The sequence below is a fragment of the Onychostruthus taczanowskii genome, unplaced genomic scaffold (genome assembly GCF_017590055.1).
Source record: "Onychostruthus taczanowskii isolate IOZ18803 unplaced genomic scaffold, ASM1759005v1 scaffold49, whole genome shotgun sequence".
In the NCBI taxonomy this organism is placed as follows: domain Eukaryota; kingdom Metazoa; phylum Chordata; class Aves; order Passeriformes; family Passeridae; genus Onychostruthus; species Onychostruthus taczanowskii.
The window spans coordinates 3656665-3681158 of record NW_024502458.1 but is presented as its reverse complement, the minus strand read 5'-3'; the positions used below and the strand labels follow the sequence as shown (position 1 = coordinate 3681158).

The following is a 24494-nucleotide window of genomic DNA, read 5'->3' as shown; positions in this document are numbered from 1 at the left end:
AGGAGTATTAGTACTGCAAGATTTATATACTTTAAATATAAATTTTAATTTTGATCTTAATTACATGTTCATCTTTCATGTCTTACAAATACAAACAAGTATATCAATGAAAAACTTATATTTGCCTCTGAAGATTTTTATTGCCTCTGGTGATAAGTAATGAAGAAGCAAAGTTTATTGCAAAACAAGGACATTAGCATAGCCTGTCTATCACAGAAGCTGTAAAGAAGAAACTTCCTACCTCATCTGAGAAGAGACAATTTAGTCAAAAGCCTTTGATATGTATGGAAAAGCAACAAAATTTTATACATGTAGAATGTGCCCAGAGAAGTGAGTTAAAGGATTTACACTCATTTCAGTGGGCTTTGAAAGAAGTCCATTGATATGTTCATTAATAATGGCATTAGGTGGCGGCTTTAGGCTTGTAAATCTGAATATTATTTTAAATTTAGTTCATAATCAAAGAGTTATAAATTGAAAGTGCTATTTATCTGCTGCACACAACCTAACAATCTGTAAGAAAAATTCAGCAGAGCCTATTAATTCTACAAATAAGAATTATCATATGTCCTTTGAAATAACCACAACATTGCTGAATGGGTATGAGAAACAAAAACCAAACAAGTAAACTATGGCCTTGTTCCCTGAGGGTTTATTTTATAAATAAATAATTAAAATAATGCGATCCAGAGCAAATTAGAATTCTATGACCAGCTTGTTGTGCTCCTGTAATACACTACAAAATTTTCAGACAAGATTTCTAACTAGAGAAATACCTTCTAAATCACATTAACCAGAGTACAAAGGGGGTGGCCTGCATTTGCAGACTGCAGTTCCACACATATTCCAGGAGTGTTCTGGAATAATTACACTCTAACCACAAGCATGAGCGTGTTTAGCCAGATGATTCTCAGAAGCGACTAAAAGTGCAGTCAGAACTTTCCTTAATTTAATTTATTTGTATACCTAGTTGATCACAAACCAAAACATTTAACACAGCCCTTTGCTACAGAGTCTTTGGTAATTAAGTTCTTCACAGTCCCAGCCCAGAATGGTATCATGGGGTTTTGTTGTGCTTTCATAGGTATTCTACCACTGAAACAGGATCACTCAGAAAGAAAACAAACACTGCCTGCTCAAAAGTCTTAATATAATCCAATATTCAAAGGCATGGATTTAGCAAAACTTTAAGCACAGTGTTACAATGATTCACAATAAGTTTTGAAGCAGTGGGAATATGTAGGAAACATACCAAGAGGTTTTGAATTCCACTATAACAGCATTCTAATTCAATATATTATGAATAGACCCAGGATATATCAAAGAAATCAGGATCTTCTAATTGTTTCTTTCTCCTTAACACAACTTAATACGGTTCAGGTTGCATTTTCATTATTTTATTTCTACAGCAACCACAATTGAAGAATTATTTTTCATTCCTAACAAGACACTCAAACAAAAAACTCAGAAGCAGCAGAAGCAGGGAAAACAGATTTTCAAAGCCAATTGATACTACTCTCAATTGGTTTTGAAAGTTAATAATTTTCTTTTGATGTGTCTTATTTTAATTTTTGTTTTGGTCTGGAAGAACACACCTGTTGCAACTCAATGCAATGTTTCTGAGGTGTTTCTCAGAAGTTACTTCAGTGTAACTGTGATGCTGAAAAAATGTCAGCTTAAATGAAGGCTACTTGTGACTGCAAAATAATGTTGAGCTTAAGCAATGTATTTTGTAAATATTTCCTTTCTATACATTTTAAACCAAAATTACAATCTCTTTGCACCTGCAAAAATCTGAGGTACATTTCCAAGGGTTTCTAGATTTAGGCGTCTCTGGGCCAGATTTTTTAAGAGATTTAGGCCTCTCACTATTGCAAATACACCTACAGTCATGTTTTCAAAAACGTTTGAAGCATCTAAGACCCATTGACTCAGATGACATCATAAACTATTTTGAAAAATGAGATAAATGTGTGTAAATGACATAATATTACCTTTAAAGTTTTCAATTAACTTCATCCTGATGTGGTTCTTCCCCCAGCTGACACTACAGCCATGGAATGTCTTTCCAAATGCTGCTGCTGGCTCAAAGCATTTTATAGGTTCAAGGGCAGAGTGGGCAGGTATTTGGAAGAGGGAAGAGGAATCTGTTTGACTGATTCAAAATACACAAACCCCACCAGGATCTGGAAATCCCTGGAAATTATTCAGAGTCAGATAATATCAGTAAAAAAGCATAATTTTTCCCTGTTCTTCCTCATTCCTCTGTCTGCATTTATGATTACTCCTGTAATCAAATGGGTGTTTTGCTGATTTTTCCCCTTTATGCCAAAGATCTCCTATTTTTTTCTCTGATTTCTTTTGTAACAACTTTAGACCTTGAAATACAGTACTGGATGACTTTTTTTTTATTAAGATTTGTTTTCCCCCTATGGAAATTCACACCTATGGGTCAGCCAACTGTCTTTCTTTAACACAGAAGTAATCTTATTTACATTTCTGTTGTGCAACACCAACTAGTGGACATGAGAACCTGGATCTCTGTGATGATCTGCATGCCTTGGGCATAGAGCTGACAGGTTTTGGACAAAACTTGAAGTTACTCACTTTGAGTTTCACATAGGTAATAAACTTAGAACAAAACACTTTTCAACCACATCCTTACAGTAACTTCTAAAGTATAACCATCAATATATTTTGCTGTTTCAGGTTATTGAAATAAAGAGAAATATAAATAGAAATATTGTTGAAGGACAGCTGGAGGACTTGGGATATTTAGACAGCACTTTCTAGAACTCATCACTTTGGTAACTTCCAAGTGGCATGGACTGCATTCACTTACAAATGTTCAATTTCCTCCTTGGAGCATTAGCTCGGTATGCCATAGGAAAGATAAGATTTTTCTGCTCTGGAGTACCTTAAAGGTCCTGCATTTAAGGGACATCAGCAGCCTGCAGTAAAGGAAAGCCTGCAGCTTCAGCTCTGTCATGGACTCAACATATATAGACAGAACTCCGCCTAAGACAACCAGCCTCTATAAGAGGATGAATGAATACAAGAGGATACATTAAAATGCATTTATAAGGCAACACTCTCACACATTCTCTCACATTTCTCTCCCTATAAAAAAAAAAAAAAAGTCAAGAACTCATTATTGCATTAGTTATTAATTTGGTTTAAAATGGAGTAACCCTCCATTGCTTAACCAACTTGACAACTCTGCACCTGCTATGACATAGCTAACACTGACAAAAAATAGCACTACTAAGCCTCTATCTAAGCCTCTAAAAGCCTGAATAGGTGCAGATGGCAAAAACATTGCCTAGTTTACCAACTAACCTTCTAATTCTCACAGTATCTTTTAACCATTTCCTATCTTCTAGCTGTCAATCAAGAACATTAAACACATATATCTTGAATTCTTGAACCACAGAAAATGAACTCTTTCAAAACTGAGCCTGTGAGTGTTATCATTTTGAACAGGAGCTGCAGTCTCAGCCTTGGAAGTGGTGATGCCAGCTGGTCTGCATCATCTGACTTTGAGAAGTGAGGAGCAGTGCTCTCCTTTAGCAGGTCACAGAAACATGGAATAGCTTGGACTGAAAGGGACTCAGAGATCTTCCCGTTCCAGCCCCTCTGCCATGGGCAGGGATAACTTCCACTAGACCAGGCTGCTCAAGGCCCCATCCAGTCAGGCTGTGAGTGTTGGAGGGAGCCTTTTGGAAGGAATGATTTCCTCCTTTGTGAGGACTGCTTCATTAAAACAAGTTAAAAACCATTCCTTTTCAATATATCAATCTTCAGTTTTCCCTCCAGTTTTCCCTCACTTCCAAACTTGAACTTTACATTAATTTCTAGGTTCAATGTATCTGAATATTTTACACAGACAGACATCATCATGTGAATTTTTTTGTGGCAGGTTCAGCTGATGAGCAATTAACACCTATATTCTGTCATGGGTTATTTGCTGCTGATCACCACAGCACTTTTCAGTAGCTGCAACTATGGCTCAGAAAAGAGTTTTTCTCAGTGGTTTTGAGTACAATACACATGGAAGAGGCCAGGAAGAGGCAAAGTGGGAGAAGAAGCTTACCTAGCTATTAAGTTAACTAAACTTTAGCTATGTGTGGAGACTGACTGTGGTTTTTCCAGGTCAGCAGAAGGAGAATTTTCACTGTGTCCCACTCTTAGTGCCAAGTATTGATATCTGTCTGATGGTGGGATGTGTTTTCTGAGTATGCAGAGAAACAAAGTGCCTTTGTCTATCGCTGCTGTCCTGAAAAGTGGCAGACCTTAACCTGATAGGAGTATTTCTTTTTACGACAAGCCTTATCTTTCATAAGTGGGCACCCTGTCTTTGGCTGAAGTCTGAGAGGCACAAAATTATACTGTATAACCCCTGGGAGGGAAAGAAAGCAACAACAGCAACAAAACCAGATAGGAGGGTCAATGAAACACATCCTGAAGTAGAAAACCTCTATTTTCTACAGCCACTAAAAAATATCCACAGTCATCCTGTGACTCTTGCAGAGTCCCAGGAAATGTGTCCTGGCACCACAGGCAGGGATTGAAGGTAAAACTTGCAATTAGAAGCCAATAGGCACTCTACAATTCTTAAGGAATCTGGAAAAACTAAACCACAGAACAGCTATGCCCATTTCATTCTCTTGACCTTACTTAAAAACCCTGTTCTTTTGAGGTTAGCAATTGAGTTTTGATGTCTGTAAATTTCCCCACATTTAGAACAACTTATTTGTGTAAGCCTACATAAAATATTTGTATACACTACACTGACTTCTTAAATCCTGCAATCTGAGTGTGCCACCTGCAATTAGAAGATTTTGCTTTAGTATCTGTACTAAGGGTGTATTCCAGCTTTCAGGGAGAACTACAGTTGTCTACTAAACAGTTACATCAAAGATCAAATCCCATAATTAAATTTCAAACTACAGTGAACTATAAATAATTTTCTGATCTCAGGGGTTAGAACTGGGATCTTATGTCAACAGAATACTTCGGGGGCATATATCAATCCACAGTATTTCCAAGCCAAAACAAATGCAAAAGATCTATCTTCACACATAGTAGTGTGTTTAAAAATGTCGGAAATGTCAACCGCTTACATACTTTCATATTATCCCTAATTAATACAAATTGCCTTTAATTTCACATTTAGTAAAACATATTGCTGCCCAAAATAAGGACTATAATTTTTATCAGCAATTATTATTACTGATGTATCAACACAATTATTTAAATTCAATGTATATAGAGGCAGAATCCATGCAAGCATTTACAGTTTTTGTTCCCTCTGTGTTTCTTCCCTAATTTTTGTGGCTTGGAGCTCCTCCAGATGCTGTCTCTGACTTTGTGGTTTTGTATTTGAGATCCCATCTCCTGATTCATAGCATTCCTTGATTGACAAACAGATTTAGATATGAAAACAAACAGTTACCTGTGCATAATCTGTGCCTGATAGCTGCACTGCTAAGTTTCTCCTTTGTGGTGAATCTACTGTTTCAGATTTGACTAATTTCTTGGGTCTCTGAGTTACTGTGTTTACTAAGCTGTTCAGTAACTGGTGACACATGTGATCTCCACACTGCAAGCTGCACTTCAGACTCAGGATTTTTCTCTAGTCCCTCCCTCTTCATAAACTAAATTATTTTAAAAGAACATTGGGTTTTGTATTTCCAAACTTTGTGCCTCCTAATTGAATGCAGAACACTTTCAAACTATTTTCCATTAGAGGCCCACTTTTTTTTTTTTTCAGATTTTAATGCACAATATAATACCTTCATTGGAAGATTAAAATTGTTTTACTAGAAGTAAAACCCGTTATTATACGCTTTTTTAGTGGTTTTGTGTTGTATAATGTAGGGGGAATTATGTAAAACATACCAAACAGAATACTCTACAAGCTGCTACTTGCATGCTGCAAACAATCACAGTTTCACTGATAGACTGGGACTTAGCATCTTAAAATTCCTGTGGAAATCAAGTGCATTTTAAGTATTGGGTTTGATTATTTAATCAGACAACTTGCATTTTGCCCTGGCTAATTTGGAAGGCTGATAATATTTTACTCATAAAGTAATTGTGCACCTGTTGTGATGGAAACCTGTTCAAACAAATCTTAATAGACATGAAGATTCATTCCCAACATGAGTGTGTTAGCCTCTCATTACTGCTATCTATGGGGCAACAAATTTTAAGCAGCTTAAGAACAGGTCTCAGCTTAATCTTGGATAACTCTTCAAGAACAATTATGACAATATGTCTAATACTAAACTTTGTTAAAATATATCACTACAGACTAAGGTAAATGTTAGGATATATGGGTTAAACTAACAGCAATTTAAAGAAAAAAATGGTAAGAAAGGTATGTTCATAATAACATGATTACAGTGTGAGAGCTAATGACAAAGATCCAGTTTTGATCAAGCTGCCATTAATATTATCATCACAGAGAGTAATACCAACAATGAATTTATAGGATCAGGGCAGGCTACATCCTTCATAGATTTGTATTTCCTCAGTTCAGACAAATTTCTATGGAAATTATTTCAATACATCTTTCTATTTTCTTTAAAATTCATATATTGGTATTAATTGATTGAAGGGATTTCATCTTGATAGTGGTTTTAAAATTTTCTCTATTGGCAAATTGTGCTAAAACAAGACAAAAAAAATTCATTGGGATGGAAAATAGATAAATTATTTACTTTAATCCACCATAAATATTTGAGGGAGGAACAGAAGGGACATAGTGAATTGATATCAATTCATTCACCAACTAAGGGGACAGTATTGTGAATGACCTGACTGGAGCAAGGGGATCATGATTAGCCTGAAATTACTTTAATGTTGGCAGGAGGAGGTGAAAACAAGGAAAATGAACCCAGTTTGGCTAGATTTGCCCTTTGGCAGAAAACTGTCAGATGTCATTGGTCACATCCTAAGTGAGGTGACACAGTTAAACAAATCAAGATATTTTGAAAAAAACCACTGATAATTAACCTCTTCTGAAAGGTCAACTTGTTTAGAGGGGACAAGGACAACCCTTCTTGTATTTCTTCTTCTATTCCTCATTGAGCTTAGGCTTTTGAGGCAGTGGCTGTGTCAGGTTGCACATTATGTTCTTGCTATTATCAGTTGCAGGGGAGTTACTGAATGTGCTCCTGCTTCATTTTTCCTCAATACTAATGCTATGTGCCTTGAGTCTTACAGATGACTGTAAGTTCCCAGTAAGGTATTTGTTAAGTTCCCACTAAGGTATTTTTACATATCTCTTAAGAAAAAAAAGCAGAACCTGATATCTCTGATATCATCAGGACATCCTAATACCACAGACTATCCACACATCAAGATCCCACTTCATGACACAACTTTCTGCTCAGAAATGGAGTTTAAAACAGAAAATGAAAAGGAATGCCACAAAGGTTCTCATTATTCAGTGCCAAAGTCTGACGTTGCTCAGAAAGTTATATTTTATGCAAGGGGTGTCTTTCCAAATTAGCTGCAGAAAAGAAGGCTGAGGAGAGTGGCCAAAGTACAGAACAGCTTTCATATCAATAAATATATTTTTACTTTTCAACCTGGTGAAGTGACAGAGCATTGTGTAACAGAGGAGATGAGCAGAGAACAGTTAATTCTAAGATCTAGGGAGACCTGCAAGTTACTAGGTGCCAATATACACCATATTGCTAACTGCTGAGCTTATCCCCACAGACTTTGCAGCTGTCTGTTAGAGGGTTCAAAAGTGGTCGGACATGTTCATAGATGATAATTCTATCAAGGGTCATTAAACCTGAATTACCACCTCTGAATCAAGCAACCCATTAATCATATTTTGTGGGAAATTGGAAGAGTATGTTGAGGAAATATTAGTGTGTTTGCCCTTTCCTTACACCCTTCCACAGGTTGAACAGTGTCCAGGAACAGAATGCTGCAGGACATTGTGTTCTTTAAATGGCAATAAAAGTTCCCTGAATATGAAACGCCAATTACAAAAGACTGATAAAAGTACGACTGGAGGTTTCCACAACATCCAAATTGACTATAAAATTCCAGTCCTTTCCGTATTGTGCCTATATATATTTTTCTAGATCAATGCTGACATTCATCCATTTGTTCGAATTTGACTTTGCAACAAAAAGCAACAAAAAGTCAAAGGCACTGCAGCATGATGAAATACAAGAAATGGAGTTTCCACTTTTGTTTTAGCAGTGCAAACTCCTACATATACACTTACTTTTCCATAAGAGGTTGTATATTTGTCTTCAGCAGAAGTTTTATTTTGCTAAAGGTAAGAAACTTCACTGGCAACTAAGCTGGGACTAAGAGTCAAAGGAAAATTTGCCACTGAGAGCCACTTTCAGAGGAGAAGCTGCTAAGGTCCAAGTAGTGATACATTCTTCAACATCAAAGCCTTTCTACTGCATTTAAAGGCTCTGTATTTATTACAGAAAGCCATGACTGATATACTGAATATATATATACATATATACATATATATATACATATATATATACACATACCACCAAAACAACCTCCCAACAGAGGAAAATAGCAAATTTTTTGTGGAAGAAGTCGAGAAAACTGACTTGTACTTTTTAGTTTATAGGCAATCTCTTTTCTGCTAAAAATAAAATTAGACGGCAGTTGAATATAAACACATTTTAATACTGTACATTTTCTTGTCACTAATTGTAAAAATAAAGAATGGATCACATTCCAGAAGGCAGTCTGTTGTAATGTGCAAAAGAAATGTATTGCTGTTTCAGTTCCTTATTATTAGCATCATTATCCATCTTGTTGCTTTTTCCCACGAACACTTGATACTATTTCTTACTACATTATTTGGGACACATTTCATAAAACCCAGAATATAAGTGGCCTGTCATATTTATTTCAGTGTAGTACAGAGTTCATACACTGACCTCTGAATAGTTAAGCTTAGAAATATACACTGATAAGGTAAAAAACGCATAGATTTCTGTGATTGTGGTGAATAAAAAAATCATTGTGTGCCTGGAACTAAAGGCCATGCATCCTGCTTGATGCTTTTTATAAAATATATTCAACAATATGGAAAACTTGATTTATGTGAAAGGTTGATTACAGTGTAATTTATAGTTCTGGAGTTTTAAGAACTAGAAATGGTAACAGTCATTAACTTTCAACATTAGAAGTAGGCATGATTGTGAGAGGTGGCACTGAAATACAACCCTCTCACCAGAAGACTAGAGAAACAAAAATGTTTGGCTTTTTTTGATGTGACAAACACAGCTTCAATCCTGCCAAGACTTAAATGTACATAATTTAAACACTAGCACTATGTACAGTGAGCAGTCCAATCTCTTCCACAGAACTATCCTCTGTCTGTACAACTGGGGGTATATCTATTTAAATCCAGAATCTGAAGAAATATATTTAATATCTTTTAAAAATAAGTAAAGAAGACATAAGAAAATATAGTTGAATGTGTTTCACACTGGTGATTAGTTTAATTGTGCTGATATCTTGATCATAACAAACAGATACAATGGGGCTTGGTAAGCTTAAACAAATTTTTTTTTTTTAATTCATTACCTTCTTCAAGCAGATTTGACTAAAGGGAGTGCAAACATTAACTGTTGAAAGTGCTTATGAAATATTCAGGCATTCAAATGTCTTAATTTAGAAGGTCGGGTTAGACCTGGAAGCACAGCCCTTGTACCATGTTTCACAAAGTGCTGGTGGCTGGAGCTGTTGCAAAACAAAAGCACTGCTCTGATCTGGAGAGCTGCGACACAAAGCTGAATCTATCACTTCATTGGATCATGGCAATAAATTCATTATGAGAAACCTTTATAGCCTGTGGTATATTCCTAATCAGGACCAACTTCTTGAGGATTTGGGTGTTGGGGTTCTGGGCTGTGCTGTTTTGTTGAATGTTTTCATTGGTTTCACTAATTGGAACCAGTTGATTCTTTTTCCTGTGTATTGATTTTTTAAATCCTAGCAGTTAACAATGATTCTAATGTATCATAACACTTTAGACCTTAATCATATAGTGGGGCTTCTGCTTGTAGCTTTTGTTTGAGTTTTAATTAAGAAGACCTTGTGTCTCAAAGCCTGAGCTGGGTTTTTAATTGCTAGTATGTATATCACACAGACTTCAAAAGAAATAAAATATGTTTATAACAGAGAGCACAAAGGAGAGCTTTGAAATGTCTATAGCCATACAAAGTGACATAATTAAAAACCTCTGAGTGCCTCTGTGATATAAGGCTTATATATATTTATTTATACATATTTATGAGGCAGACTGTTATATACCCTTAGCCTTCATGAGAAAGAATTTTCAGCAATTATACTGAAAAATAATTACTACAAATTCAGACTACAGTGTTGATCAGGGCTAAAGGAAAACGGATTTATTTTCCTCAAAATGGACTTCACATTTGATATAGCACAGCAAGAAACACCTGAAAGCTTATCTGTGAAGACAAATTTTCTAAAATAGAAGCAAAAATAACATTTTAAAATGTTTTGTAAATCATGCATGTTTTTTAAAAAATTAATTCACTGTAAAAACCACAACTTTCTCAAGGATTCATTCATGCACAACTCTTTCCAAGACTATTCCAGAAATGGAGAGTGTTAAATTACTGGATTCAAACAGTTGTGCTTCACAGCCCTCTTCCAGTCATTAATACACACAAAAAATGCTCCTAGAAAACAACTCCTTGTGTCTCTTCTGTTCCCATACCAGGGACAAACATCCTTTCCAAAATTATTTGTGGATATCTTACAAGAGGACAATCAGGTGGGTTAAGTTGCTTCATTATCCTAAATGCAACTTTTCCCAGGAAGGAAGAATTCTGCCTCCCACCGACCCAAATATTTTGAGGCCATTAAATGTTCATATGTCACACAAAACAGGGGGTTTAGAAGCTTATTACTAAAGCAGCAAATATAAATGGAGATTGGATAAGCATGAGAAGCATAATAGAAACAGCCCTCTGTGTCGGATAAAGCCATGGACATCAATCAGTCACCTCCCCAAAATAGAGCCTACTGTACAAAGACAGCGTGTGACATTCAAGTCACAATTCCTGCAGACACAGAGAGTTCCAGGTGTAAACACCACCAGTGGAAGGCACAGGACTAACCTGCAGCACAGGAGCTGCTGACCCAGGAGTCACTCTCCTCTGAGGCTGCTGGACCAATTCTGACCCTTTCACGATAACATCATTGCTGAAGTTACTTAAAGACTGACCTTTCTTATTTGATCTTCAAAGACTCTGCATGCTGAGAAAGACCATTGAGGGCTATTTCAATAGGACAACCGCCTGATGCATGCAAGACCGTGCTATTCCAGAGATTTATATTTGGAACAGAAACAGAAAACTTAAAACAGACTCTGTATAGTGATAAATGATGCTACTCTGCCTAGCTGTGGCTGCTGAAGAAAAACTAGATAACCAAGCAACAGAAATGCATGCAGTGAGGGAGGGTGAGGACAGAGCTCTGTGCACCCAAATATCTGGAAATAAAGAAAAGAGCCCTGCCTCGCTTTGTTTATTCAAATATGTAATAACAACAATTAGAATGAAAAGTATTTCCTGATCCTAATTTTTATACAAAAGCAACCAAATACTGCAAAAGCCAGACGTAAGCCTAACGAATTGCTTGTATACCTTAAATAAATCTATTTGCATGCACACCCGGGCAAATAGCATACAATCAAATGATTTGCACAGACAGCTCTGGGGCTTTTTTTCCAGGTGAGCAAAGCATTTAACCCAGGTCAACTGCTTCAGAGACCTTTGAAAACTTGACCTATGTGTTTCATTTATAAACATATCAAATGAACAAGCAGACTTATTTAACCACTGGAATTTGGCTACAAAGCATTCTGCCAGATTCTCCTCAGTTTCATGCAACCTCCCTGAAGTCAATGGCTTGTTTGGCTGGAATTCAAGGAAGAATCTGGACCATTATCAATAACTGAAATCCTAATAAAGAAACTCAGAAAAAGCAATTTTACAAGTGAGGCACACTATGCAAGGGTAATTGTGAGCAGGAACAATCCCACACGGAGAAAAATGAATTATTCACTGTTTGTTACTTTTGTATTGGCCTCTATTGTCTGAATTAATAGATATAGTTTATAATTATATCTTGATTAACACTATTGTGTTCTAAATATAGAAGGTAAAGCAAGAAAATACCGTTTTTATTTGTTTCTCTCAGCCAATTATCTTTTCTTCTTGTCTGTGTGCTTCCCAAACATGAATAGAAACAGTTTGTGTGAGTGGTACATTTTTTTTCCTGCTTTCATCCTTTTTTTCTGGCACCGATTCTTAGTGAACTGCCTTCCCACAACCAAGATGCTAGTCTTTCACTGAAGGGGGAGGGCTGTGGTTGTGCAGACACAGAGGAAGAATATGTGCTCAGGTTATCCTTAGTGAGAACAACGCCTTCTCTCTAAAATAAACAACTCCCAGTAACAGTCAGTGCAAAGAGCAGCTCCTCACAGGACCACACCTTCCTTTCTTATACTTAACTTTTTTTTTTCCTCTAATGAACTCATTTATTTATTTTTACCACATCACTTCATGTTTCTAAGTTAGACTTTCAGCAATATGAGCAGAATTTCTGCACAAGTGCAATTCAATAAAATTATTTAGAACCTAACAGAAATTGAGGAAAAATATATTTGACCTCCCAAAGACAATAAATTTTCAAATGTAGTTCTTTCAGATCCCAGAATGCCCTGCCAGTTACCTTGCTGGAAATTCAATCATCACTATGCAACTGGACTTCATGATTGTGGAATCTACCACCTTGAATAACGAAAGGATTTATTTTAAAGAACGCTTCCCCTACTTAGCTTTGTTTCCTTCATGTAATCAGGTTTTCATGCTATCATGTGCTAGAATGTTATTTGTTTGTGGATTTTTTTCCTTTCTAAGCTGATTTAAGGTACACAAATGCTAATAAGAGTTAACAGCAGACTATTGGGTTAACAGTGGTTTTATTGGCTCAGAGGTAACCAGCCTGGAGACAGTGGTTAGGTCATGGGTTTGGGAGTCCAAAGGAAAGGATTCAAACTTCAGACCTGTTCCTACTCCAGCTATGTAACCCTGCCCCTAGTTTTCTTCTTCTATAAAACAACACTAATGCCTTTGTCAAGAGGTTTGAAATGTAAACCACAACATAACAGCAACCATTTTTGTCTTCCACGTTGGTTCTATTTTTAAAAAATTAAATGCAGCTGCAGTAGCAAAGATTCAGCATTGCATCTTGCTGGAAGCCAACGATCAGCATGGATGAATATTGCAGATATTATGACAACTTAAGGACAGGTTACTCAGGAAATGGGCTGTAGAAACTAACTGAGGGACTAGCAACACATAAATCTGCTGAGCCTAATCTGGTGATCCTTTTTACACACCTAATGGGCTATTCCCCTGGAAAAGGTAGTTGAGAATTCTTCCAAATCTGAGTGAGAGTGCTTTGTAGGGAGATGAGAAAAGGATGAGAGGCAAGAACGCTACCCACTCACTCTGCAGAGAAAATATATGCTAAGAAAACAGGAGGAACAATGTACAACCAGAAAAACAAACCTTTCTTTTTCAATAAATGAGATGTCATTAGAAAGCATTTTGTGCCATATAGAAGAATAAAGAACATTATTCTGCATTGTTAGAGAAGCCACCTCTTTTAAATTTGATTCGCTAATAGCATTCAAGTAGTTTCTATTTAAAGACTAAGCAGCTATATTTTGCAATTAATAGACAATAATAATTCAACTAGCATTCAATGTTTTCCACACTATTAAGAGACAATATGGCTTTAAATAGATTGTGATTTCAAGACATAATTTTTTGGAGATTTTATTGCAGTCAATTTTAACATGTTCCTGCAAAATTCTATGCTATGTTTCTCACTGATATTACTAAGGAATTTCTTACCTGCCTAACATATATGCATTGTCATAATTCTACCAGAAAAATCAGGAGAATCCAACAGATTTTTGGTCCTGAAGGAACCAATTATAACTTACTTATTAAAAAGAGCCAATTTTTCATCCACTTGTATAATTAAAAAAAAAATTTAACTATCCTGATTTTCCCTGGTGGAAATTTAAATCCCTAAGCATCAATTTTCATCAAATAGAATATATATATATATATAAATACACACACACATATATATATATACATTAAAGAATTTTAAGAAAAGAGTTATTAACATGATGAACATGACTTTGTTTCCACACCTTTGTAGCTGCAGTTTAACAAAATTATACAAATGAAGAGAAATAAATCTTAGGTATTTTGCGTACTCCTCAAATATGCCTTATGACCTCTTCTCACAGCACAAAAAAATCACATGTTAAATTTGTTGCTTAATCAATAACACTGAATTTCTTCTCGCTAGGAAAATGCATGGAAGAATTGATGCGTGGGGAAAAACACTTCAAATTTTCTACCTAGTACTTAATTGTCAAGAGAATTTCTCTTTTCCTAAGATGCTGGCTCAAGAAATAATGAGAATACTGGAAATTATTGGCTACATATAGAACAAAGTTTGTACTGATTTCAGTAAGTCCCAAATTGTATCCAGACCTGCTCTTCCTCTGCATAAAGGAATTAATAGAAACAATTTTTTTTCAATTCTGAATCAAAGATTTAGAATAGCAATGACACAATTACCACCCTTTATAATCTGAAAGCTATTTTTACACACAGTTTGTGCAACTGGCAAGAAGCAGTACCAAGTACTGGTAACTCTGCATTTCTTCCTCTGCTCAGAGATATATGGCTGATGTCAGTGAACTAATGTAACTAACCTGGTGGTTTGGAATAACATCCCTGATACTGCCTATAACTGATTGTGACATATTCCATTTTTTTCATACACTCATCAGTCATTTCAAAGACAAACATTAAAAACCAGGGTGAGTTACCTGGAAAGAATGGCACCCTCTAGTCATGACAGATATTTCTATTATTTTTATTGAAATTTCAAAAATCCTCAATCCCTTTCTTAAAATATATGCAAACATTTAAAATTTGATCTAGTGAGATACCTTTAATTTCTCCAAGGAGATCACTTGTGTTTAATTTTTCCATCTTCTCCTTCCAGTCTTTAGAAAGTAGCTTTTCCATACAGGATGAATCTATTAAAAAAAAAAAGAATTATGAAACATTCTTACAGGAAAACAGGTGCCACCTTCATTTTAAGATTGTTATCCCAGTACCAGTCGAACCACAGCTTAGAAAGGAAAAAAACTTGCAGCCAAACAGAGTTCTTATTTAACTGCAGTTTAAATCCAAAGAAATTCCCCTGGGGTTAATGGAGTTACTATGGATTTAACAAGGGACTAATTGAAAGAAAAACTTGGTTGAGGATTTATGCATGCTAACTGCCAATTTACATGCATAGATTGCCAATGTATATACGAATTCTGTCTTTTTCATTTGAGAATGATTGTACACTCGAAATTATACATGAAGATTTAGTAGCTTTTTTTGGAAATTTGGCACACAGTGACATCTGAAACCCATTTTTATACCCATGTCAATGCAAAAGTTATTCATATAATGTCTCCATGGAATTCATGAAAGCACTCTACATATTCGATGTTCACAGTATCAGAAATTTTCTCAGTAGGCTATAAACAACATGCAATGATTAGAAGATAGGATTTCATCATATCAACTTCAGAATGCATTTCAAGGCTTTGCCCCAGCCTGGGAGACCTTCTGGAGGCAAAACTGTCACTGAAGCCATTACACTTTGGAGAAAGTAAAAGACTGGCCCTAGTAAGGTTCCTGTGATCAGACTCCAATCCCACTACAAAATTTTATATTGAGCATAACAGACACCAATAAAATCTAAAGGTTTTTTTCAGTTCCTAAATTAAACTAATTGGCTCTGATGTCTAAATTATAGATAACCCTGCAGATACCCAGAAAAGGTGATTTTTAAGATAGAAATTCTTATGAAGGAAGCCTATAAGACTGCAAATTCTCCTGGAGGGAGCCTACAGGAAAGACGGAGAGAGACTATTTACAAGAGAATATAGTGACAGAATGGCTTCAGACTGAAAGAGAGTAGGTTTAGAGTAGATATCAGCAGAAAATTGTTTACTGTGAGGGTGGTGAGGCCCTGCCACAGGTTGCCCAGAGAAGCTGTGGATGCCCCATCCCTGGAAGTGTCCAAGGCCAGGTTGGATGGGGCTCTGAGCAGCCTGGGATAGCGGAAGGCACCCCTGCCCATGGCAGTGGGTTGGAATAAAATGACCTTTGAGGTCTCTTCCAACCCTGGCCATTCTGTGATTCTGTGGTTGATGTTTCTGACTTTTAAGAAGCACAATTCGGATTTCTAAACAACTATCAAGAAAACTGCACAAACAACTCAGCACTTATTTTTCCTTCCCAGTTAGTAATAATAAAATCACTATTAAACTTTGTGGGCTTGCATTCACCCATAGGCAGACTCACCAAAAACGTCTGTGCTAAACTCCTTGGAAACTCTTAGGGCCAGTTTGCAAAATATCATACCTACATGTAAACTCTGTTCCAAAAACAAATTTTTGCAAAGTGCCTTCATTGTAAGACCACACATCACCCTGGGCAGTGCTGAGCGCAGTGTTTCTTGGAGAACAGCCACACACCTTCTCTTCCTAGAAACTCTCATAGCAAGGAGCCACTTATTTGAGAAGACCAATTTGTACAATGCTTTCTAAGTAGCTAATAATATTCCAAATTTTAATTATTTTTGTACCGGTCCTACTCCAGTTGCGAATTAACAGTGAGTTGTACGAGAAGGCAGAATTCAGTCTTCCACTAAATTACTGGCAGATTAAGATCAAATCACAGCTGAAATTCTCATTTCAGTAGTCCCAGCAGAAGCGCTCACACATGTGAAAGCAAAAGCAAATTGCCCAGATTTAAGAATGGCAACACAGATCATATCATTGCAACGGGTAACAGTTTGTTCCACTTCAGATGATTCCAAAAATACTCAGAGGGAGGAGAGACATTCAAAGAGGTCACAAAAGGAGGAGTTTAAGATTTAGGGAGAAGTTTAAGGAAGAAAATAGTCATATGGCCAATCATATTTTAGGGTACAAGTCACTTCAGCCTAAAAATTCATTAGTATAACTCATTTGACATAAGCAAACAAACAAAAACACCAAATAAAACAAAAACCAATTGAAAGCAAACCAAACTGCAACTACCAAGAGATCAAAGATCAGGTTTTAATTGCAACACATTTTCACCGTGCAAGCCTCCATGGAAAGACAACACAGCTCATAAATATTTTTGAAGTAATATTTCAGCAGAAAAGCTAATTTATTTACTAATTATATCTTTCTATGAAAGAGACAAAATTAAGGAGCTGTAAGTTGCAATAGGCAGTGTTAAAATACTAGTTATATAATAACAATTTACTTTTAACAATAACAGGCACTTATTACTTTTATGAGTTCTGGCCTGATAATAGGAGAATCAAGAAATAACCATCAATTATCAATAGAACATTATAATTTGTCCTTTTTTGTGATATCATGATTAGTTAAAAAGAGGTTTCTGTGTTTCTCCCCTGCCAAAATTTCAGACCCCTCATCCCTGAAAAAAAAAGCTTTAGAATTTTATTTTGGTGTTTGCTATCAGTTCTACTGCTTTTAACTACGATGTTTTCCTCAATTCACACAAAGAAAAAAAAATTCAATAAAAAAGGAAAAAAAGAGAAATAACTAGCATATTACTGAAATTGATAAAATACTTTCCTCAAAAGCACTTGTTTTATTTTTTCTCTCACTGTTCCTAAGAACACCCATGCTTATCTGTAGTGTTCTTATATTATGTAAGGACAAAAAATGTATTTCTAAAGACAGACTGGGAAAGAGCTAGATTGGAAAACAGGTCTATTTGTGTGCCTTTTTGATATAATCACATTGCTAGTTAGAATTTTTCTCTACAAATGACTTAAAAATTCCTTTAGAAAGAGTTCTTTTAACACCCCTATCTCATTCAAATTCTGTGTTCTGGATCTGACCACACAATTTATAGCTACTGTATTTTGCTATTGAGAGGATTACAAAAATGATTACACAATGAACCTTTTAATAAACTTTTTGACACTATTGTGAAACTATCGCTGTGAAAATCCTGTAAATTTTCAATTACCATGTTTATTCTGCATAATTTTTGAAATTTAAAATAATGATATGTGGTTAAATCCTTCTGGAGGTCCTCCATATTAGACCCAAAACTAATATAAAGGCTTATACTTGAAAGGCATGACTCCCTTCAAGTTCTGTATTCTGTGTTCACAAACACATATTTTGAAAAGGTTTGTAAATCAGAATTTTTCTCCTTTCTGTACCGAAAAGTAATTTTTACAGACATATAAAATCTACAGAGATATCTTCTGACATCAGTAAAATGTCTTCATCCATATTGATTCATTTTCTGATTTGATTCATTATAGAAACAAAACATCGACTTGGAATCCAGCACTGAGCAGTGAAGAAAGGAGCCCGAATTCACATCTGCACTGCATCACTCTCCCTGCACTGCTTCAGCACCATTCCAAAACCTTGTGAATCCCAACATTTTCAAAATTCAGGGGTATTCTTGCTAAAGACAATTATAAAAGAAGCAATGAAAGAAATTAGCATTTATACATTTTTAGCTCTTCTCACTGACTTTATAAACCACAGCCAGGCTTATGCCACACAGTAGCATATTTTCTACTGGCACATGTAAGATCAAACTCGTGAAGTTGCACAGGAGCAATTGATTCTATTAAAAAACACACAGCTTCTCTTCCTTTATATTCTTCTCTTGTGAACTAGGAAAACATTTCCTTCAAGGACAGCAAACAGGTTAAGTATAATTATGATGACTAAATTAAATCTTTGAGTATTATTTAATATCATAGTTTGTTACATACTTAGTTAGTAATTTTAATTGTAAACTAAAGGAGTTTAAAGTACTGTGAGAATCTTGTTAGACATGACAGTTTTGCAAAGGTGAAGGAGAAGAGGATGTTAAAAGATATATATAATCGGGGGTAAAAAAGCTGAGGGGAAAAAACCCTAGGTGTTAGATGAAAAGGATCTCTTCACAATGACAAAGCATCGATGAAAAGAATTAACATTTGTCCGCTGGGTAATCAATCAGTCATGGAATGGATGGAATCCAGCTCTTTGTTGCACTGCCCGTGATGAAGAGCCAGCGTGTTAGCTATCACAGCCAAGCTCTCAAGTTCTTCTGACTGAATGAAAGTCATCTTGTTTGAATCAGGGCTAGCTTTTGCCTCTTGTCTCATCCTTATTCTCCCCTTTTTTCAGTTCTGGTGTTTTTTTCCTTTTAATTTCACTTTTACATTCTTCAACAAGTTCCTCACCCCAGCTACAGCTTACATGAATACTGTATGACCTGGCAGTGGCCTGTACCTATCCTCATTGATTTTAGGGGGTTGTTCCTTTTTTTTTTTTTTCCCCCTCTTAATTCACTAAAGTAGCCTCCTATTACTTTCTTTGAAATACAGATTAAGAAAAAAAAAAAAAAAAAGACGTTCATGCCATGTGTGAGTTTTTGTTTTTTTATGGTAAAGTCATACATAAAAGAAAACCTAAATGTGAGAGTGCAGCAGCAAAACTTCAAAGCACTGACTGTCAGACATTATTATTTCAAATCAGCTTTGACTTTTTGAGACTTAATAAAACACTATAGTACAGACTGGCATATTTATAACACCTATACCAGTGATCAACTGAACTGTCTTATTCTTTCTACTGTGCAGTGCCTTGTTATTTCCTTTATAATAAGCTTCCCTCAAAACATGTTGTAACAATACGGCAAACAGATAATTATTAATGATTTGAGTTCTAAAACATGACTTGTTTTGCATACAATTCTTTTTGAATCCACACATTACTTTGTGACAGAAGACAAAAGCACACTGATTTATTAATAATGATTGCAAATGCACAGCAAGTTCATAAACAATACGGAAATATAATTCAAAGGTATAGAGGTCTAGGTGACATATTTCTACGTGCATCTGAATTGTTACATCTCAAGGAAAAAGGCACAGGGAAAGAAAAGGGAGAGGATTTAGCAGAGAAATCAGGCATGCTGCAAGAGAAATTGCTCTGAAACATTATCAGATCCACAGTAGAAGGAGGAAGATAAAGTTATTTTCTGCATTTTAGAAGAATGACACTACAGAACTAAAGGCATCTTTGTCTCTATCCCTGGACTAAGTCTATAGTTATATCCCATTATAATTTAGTAGATATTTTTAAGCCTAAAAATATGACATTTGAGCAGACTTTGGGACTAAATATCAATTTGTCAGTTCCTTCCTCTCTAATGTTTTCTATTCCCCAAACTACTTTCATTACATTTCATTTGCCTTCAGCTCCATGGAAGAAAAGGTGTCCTTTGGACCAGCCTTTGTCAAATGACTTCACATGCCTCATTCAAGTTTGCATAAGAAAAACAGCACAAGTGGAATTAGCCTGTCAGCTTCTATGAAATATTTGTTTGAGAATAAGTATTGCGTGGTTTTTTCCTTTGAAAGAATGTTAAATAAGATTATGAACTCCTTGTGACAGACATTTGTGTGCTTACTAGGCCTATTGCACTTGATTCCTTCTACAGAAGAGCTGCTTTTTCCCCAAAAACCAACTAAGCTGCAAATTAACATTACAGTGACTACCATTTTTAGCCTGCTGCTTCTTGCACCTTTGCACATCTCACCCCATGCTTCAAGTGCAAACATGGTTTTTTTTCAAGTGGGTGAAGCTAAGGACATGACACCTAAAACAATGACAATGCAATGCATCACAGATCTAAAAGAGGAAGACTTGTTTCAATATTCTTCACAGAATGCTAAATCCTCTTCTGAGCTGAAAAATCTAAATGAAATATTATTTCTGAATAATAGTCAAACAGAATTAAGATTTACTGTAGTCAATCTTTGTTACTTACAATTAAATTAAAAACAGCAGGTTTATTGTTGCTATTATTATTATGCAGTCATTAAAATTGTGAAATATTCTGAAAACTGAGTATGTTTTTTAAAAAGCTGTGATGAGTTTTCATATACCTGTGTTAGGATCTTTATTTAACAGATCCCTCTTTGAGTGCATGGCAACAGCTTGCTTATGTGTCTTTTGTGAGCTCACTGCCAATCAGATTTCCTTGAGGTAAGGAACCGCCTAGTATAGAATGAAATAATAAAAAAATTCCTAATTTTCATGCTTCATGTTATGTATTTTTAAATTATATTCAAACTCTAACATTTCAGTATCAAAGAGAAAAGCAAAAGGTTAATTTAATTCACTTTGAAAGAACACAATTCTATAATCTTCTAACAATTCAAAATTAAATTAAGGATTTCATGTTTTCATTCACTACTTGAAAAATAAAATGTAGTTTAACCATGACTATTAGAAACTTAACTGCTGGATGGTGTATCTATTCTGTTTTAATCCAAAGATGTAACATTTGTGTAACATTAGTAAAATAGACTTTTGTTGCCATAGTTCCTTTTTTTCTTCTTTCAAACACAAATTATCCTTTTGTGTCTCAATAAAATTTAAATAAAAGGACACAGCAACAATACAAAACTAATCAAAAATCAGCCTGAAGGCTTAACATCCATATTTTCAATATACTGCCACTGCCTCTTGCTCATAAGCAGTTTGGCTTCAATCTTGCTGTCAGTGGAGCAGCAGGTCAGGGGAATCTCATCTCATCCCTCTCAATTTCTGTGCCATTCTTGTACCATAATTAATTGCCATGGTCTAACAGAAAATTAAAATGTAAGGCATTTTGACACGTTGTTAGCCAGTGAAGTGATCTCTTTGGCCAACTTCTCAAGAATTTCTCAATTTAATAAGCTCTCCAAATTCAAGTTCTTGAAAAGCAATAAATACAATCACATCACAAAAATGAGCAACATGACATTTAGAACAGGAAAAGAGATGCTAATTTCTTTTGCTTCTTTTATTGCAAACTACAAATAAAATAAAATCTTTCCTAAATTCTATATCTTGCTTGGGATGTTAAGGAGACAAATAATCCAGGTCAGTCACTCAATCCCTCCTCTCATATTCACTCTTTCCTTTCAAACTCTGTTGGACATAAGATTAAAAAAGTTAAAAAAAAAAAAAAATTAAAAATTAAAAAAAAAAAAAAAAAAAAAAAAAAAGGAAAAAAAAAAAAAAAGGGGGCAAAGAAGCAAAGAACACTTCCTAAATACAACTATATGCAAAAGGCAGTCAGGTCACAGCAGATGTTTTCTTGCAAGAGCAATAGTGGAAATGCAACTGAGATCTGACTACCAAACACATCGTTTTGTTTAGGACAGGGAACCAGGCAGATCTGCCAATTGCTGCACATTTTTTCATAGTGACAAGATTTCCACAATATGATAAAATTAGAACTGTAAGAGCTTGGAGAGGTCTCTTAACTTTTAATTAAAACTCTCCAAGATCACTAAAAATAATTAGGCATTAAAATGTTCTGGTTTTCCTCTGAATTCATTTGCACTACTTGAATGGTCTAGATCTTGCATGAAACAACAGACATTCTAAACAGAAACAGTGGAATTCAGCTGGGGGTGATTTCCAGACCTGCTTTTTATGATGCAGCTAGTGGGAAAAACCATAGAGTCTGAATTTCTACCAATTCTGTCTAAAATGGTTTGTTTTAACAGGAATTCTCTAGTGCAAAGAATTCTGCTCAGTGCAAAACTCCAGATAAAAAAGAAGTTTGAATTTCATGGAAAGAACAGCCCAAGATACAGTCCTGACCTTTATTTTTATTTATTTATTAAAAATCAGGACCTTTAACCTTGCAAATGTTTTTGTTCTCTTAAAATAACTCATACAATGCTATATGCCATACTATTTTTAGCAAAGCAACAAGAGAAAGCATGCTTTTCCCATACAGCAGGGCACTGATATAAACATCAACACAGATGCTCTGTGAGAGAGAGCTGGACTTCTCAAGCACTTGATCATTAAGGAATGCACCAACTGTTTTAGATAATCTCGTGCCAGCTCCAGTTCTGCTCCACACTCCCCTTTGGGAGTGGCAAATCTTGTCCTGCTCCTAATTTTTCATTTTACTCAATCCTCCATTCTCTTTTTTTTTTCCTTTTCCCCCTAGAACAGAGGGAAAAAGGCATTGTGTGCCAAGCAAGGCAAGACTAGAATCACTTCCCCAAACAGAGCAAAACTTTCAGACAATTAACCCTCCCCTCTTCTTTCAGATAAATTACTAAGTATAAAATGCAATCTGTTTCCTTTGTTTACTCAATATGAACAATTTGTAAATGACTCAAGGATGAAATTCAGAAAATGTTGTGCTAAATTAGAACCATTATAAACATGCTAATGACTGCTCAACTAAAACATGCAGGATCAGTGTGAAGAAATATATTTAGTTCCTGTGGAATACAGTTGTATTGCCTCAGAACTATTTGGTCACTTAATTGTATATGATTACTTCAGGAAAATGTTAATTTCATGAACACTAGACAATACACTCTGTATGTCAAAAGAAGCTTTCTCAAGTGTCAGTGTAATTGCTTGGATGCAATGTTTTGGCATATTAGTACAAGAGAAATATCTTTTAAGTCTATTAAAATTACATGTACATTTCATTCCTCCACTTAAAATCTCCATTCCATGATAAGCTTTATTTTACTGTTAGATTGGCTGTATTCACTGAAGTTATTCCCTTATTTGCATTACAATGATAGTATACAGTATATTACATGTATTCACCTATTCTCCAAGTATCTGCACCTCTATTTACTTTCCAAGTGAACATATACTATGGGCCAGAGAAATTTGCTTCAGACTTTAAACAGCAATCAGGGATAGACAGGAAAAGGGGAGCACAATTTGGTTGCAATCCCTGGTAAAAAGTCTATATAAACCGATACAAAAAAGGAGAATGATACTCTTATTTTCCTGTCTCTTGCTATGTACGTCCTAGCAAAGTAATGAAATCAATATGATTTGCAATATTTGTTATTTTGTGAAAGGAGAAATTCATGCTAATGGAAGCAGATCTCGATTTTTATTATTTTCTTTGCCTTCACATCCTCAAATCTTTATTGAACAATTCTAGATTTTCTTCTTTCCTCCTCCCCACCCCCAGTGGAAAAGAACAGACTGAGCCAATATCTTAGCTAGAACTCATCAGCATAGATCCATCACAGCCTACTTAGTCTTCAAAGATTTGAAATTTCTCCCAATATTTGGCCTAATTATTCTTTCTCATAATCTCATAATTCTGTACCTTGTTACAGCCTTTTTATAACCCTAAACAATTCACTCATCTTTGGCATCCACTCTTCTCAAACACTTCTGAGTTGAAGTGACATTCTTTTCTTTATTACTCAAATAAGCGTTGAGTGTAATATCTAAATGTTCAATTGCTCTGGAAAAAAAT

The 24494-nt window shown here is 35.4% G+C and overlaps 1 protein-coding gene across 12 annotated transcripts in view; it reads right to left on the bottom strand.

The window, feature by feature from the left end:
• Positions 1-24494, bottom strand: part of SOX6 (SRY-box transcription factor 6) — a 369109-nt gene that overhangs the window by 157588 nt on the left and 187027 nt on the right. For all 12 annotated transcript variants that reach the window (XM_041415103.1, XM_041415104.1, XM_041415107.1 and 9 more), the window contains one exon: positions 15089-15178. In XM_041415103.1, coding sequence (XP_041271037.1) covers positions 15089-15178 — 90 coding nt within the window. The remainder of the gene's footprint in view (positions 1-15088; positions 15179-24494) is intronic.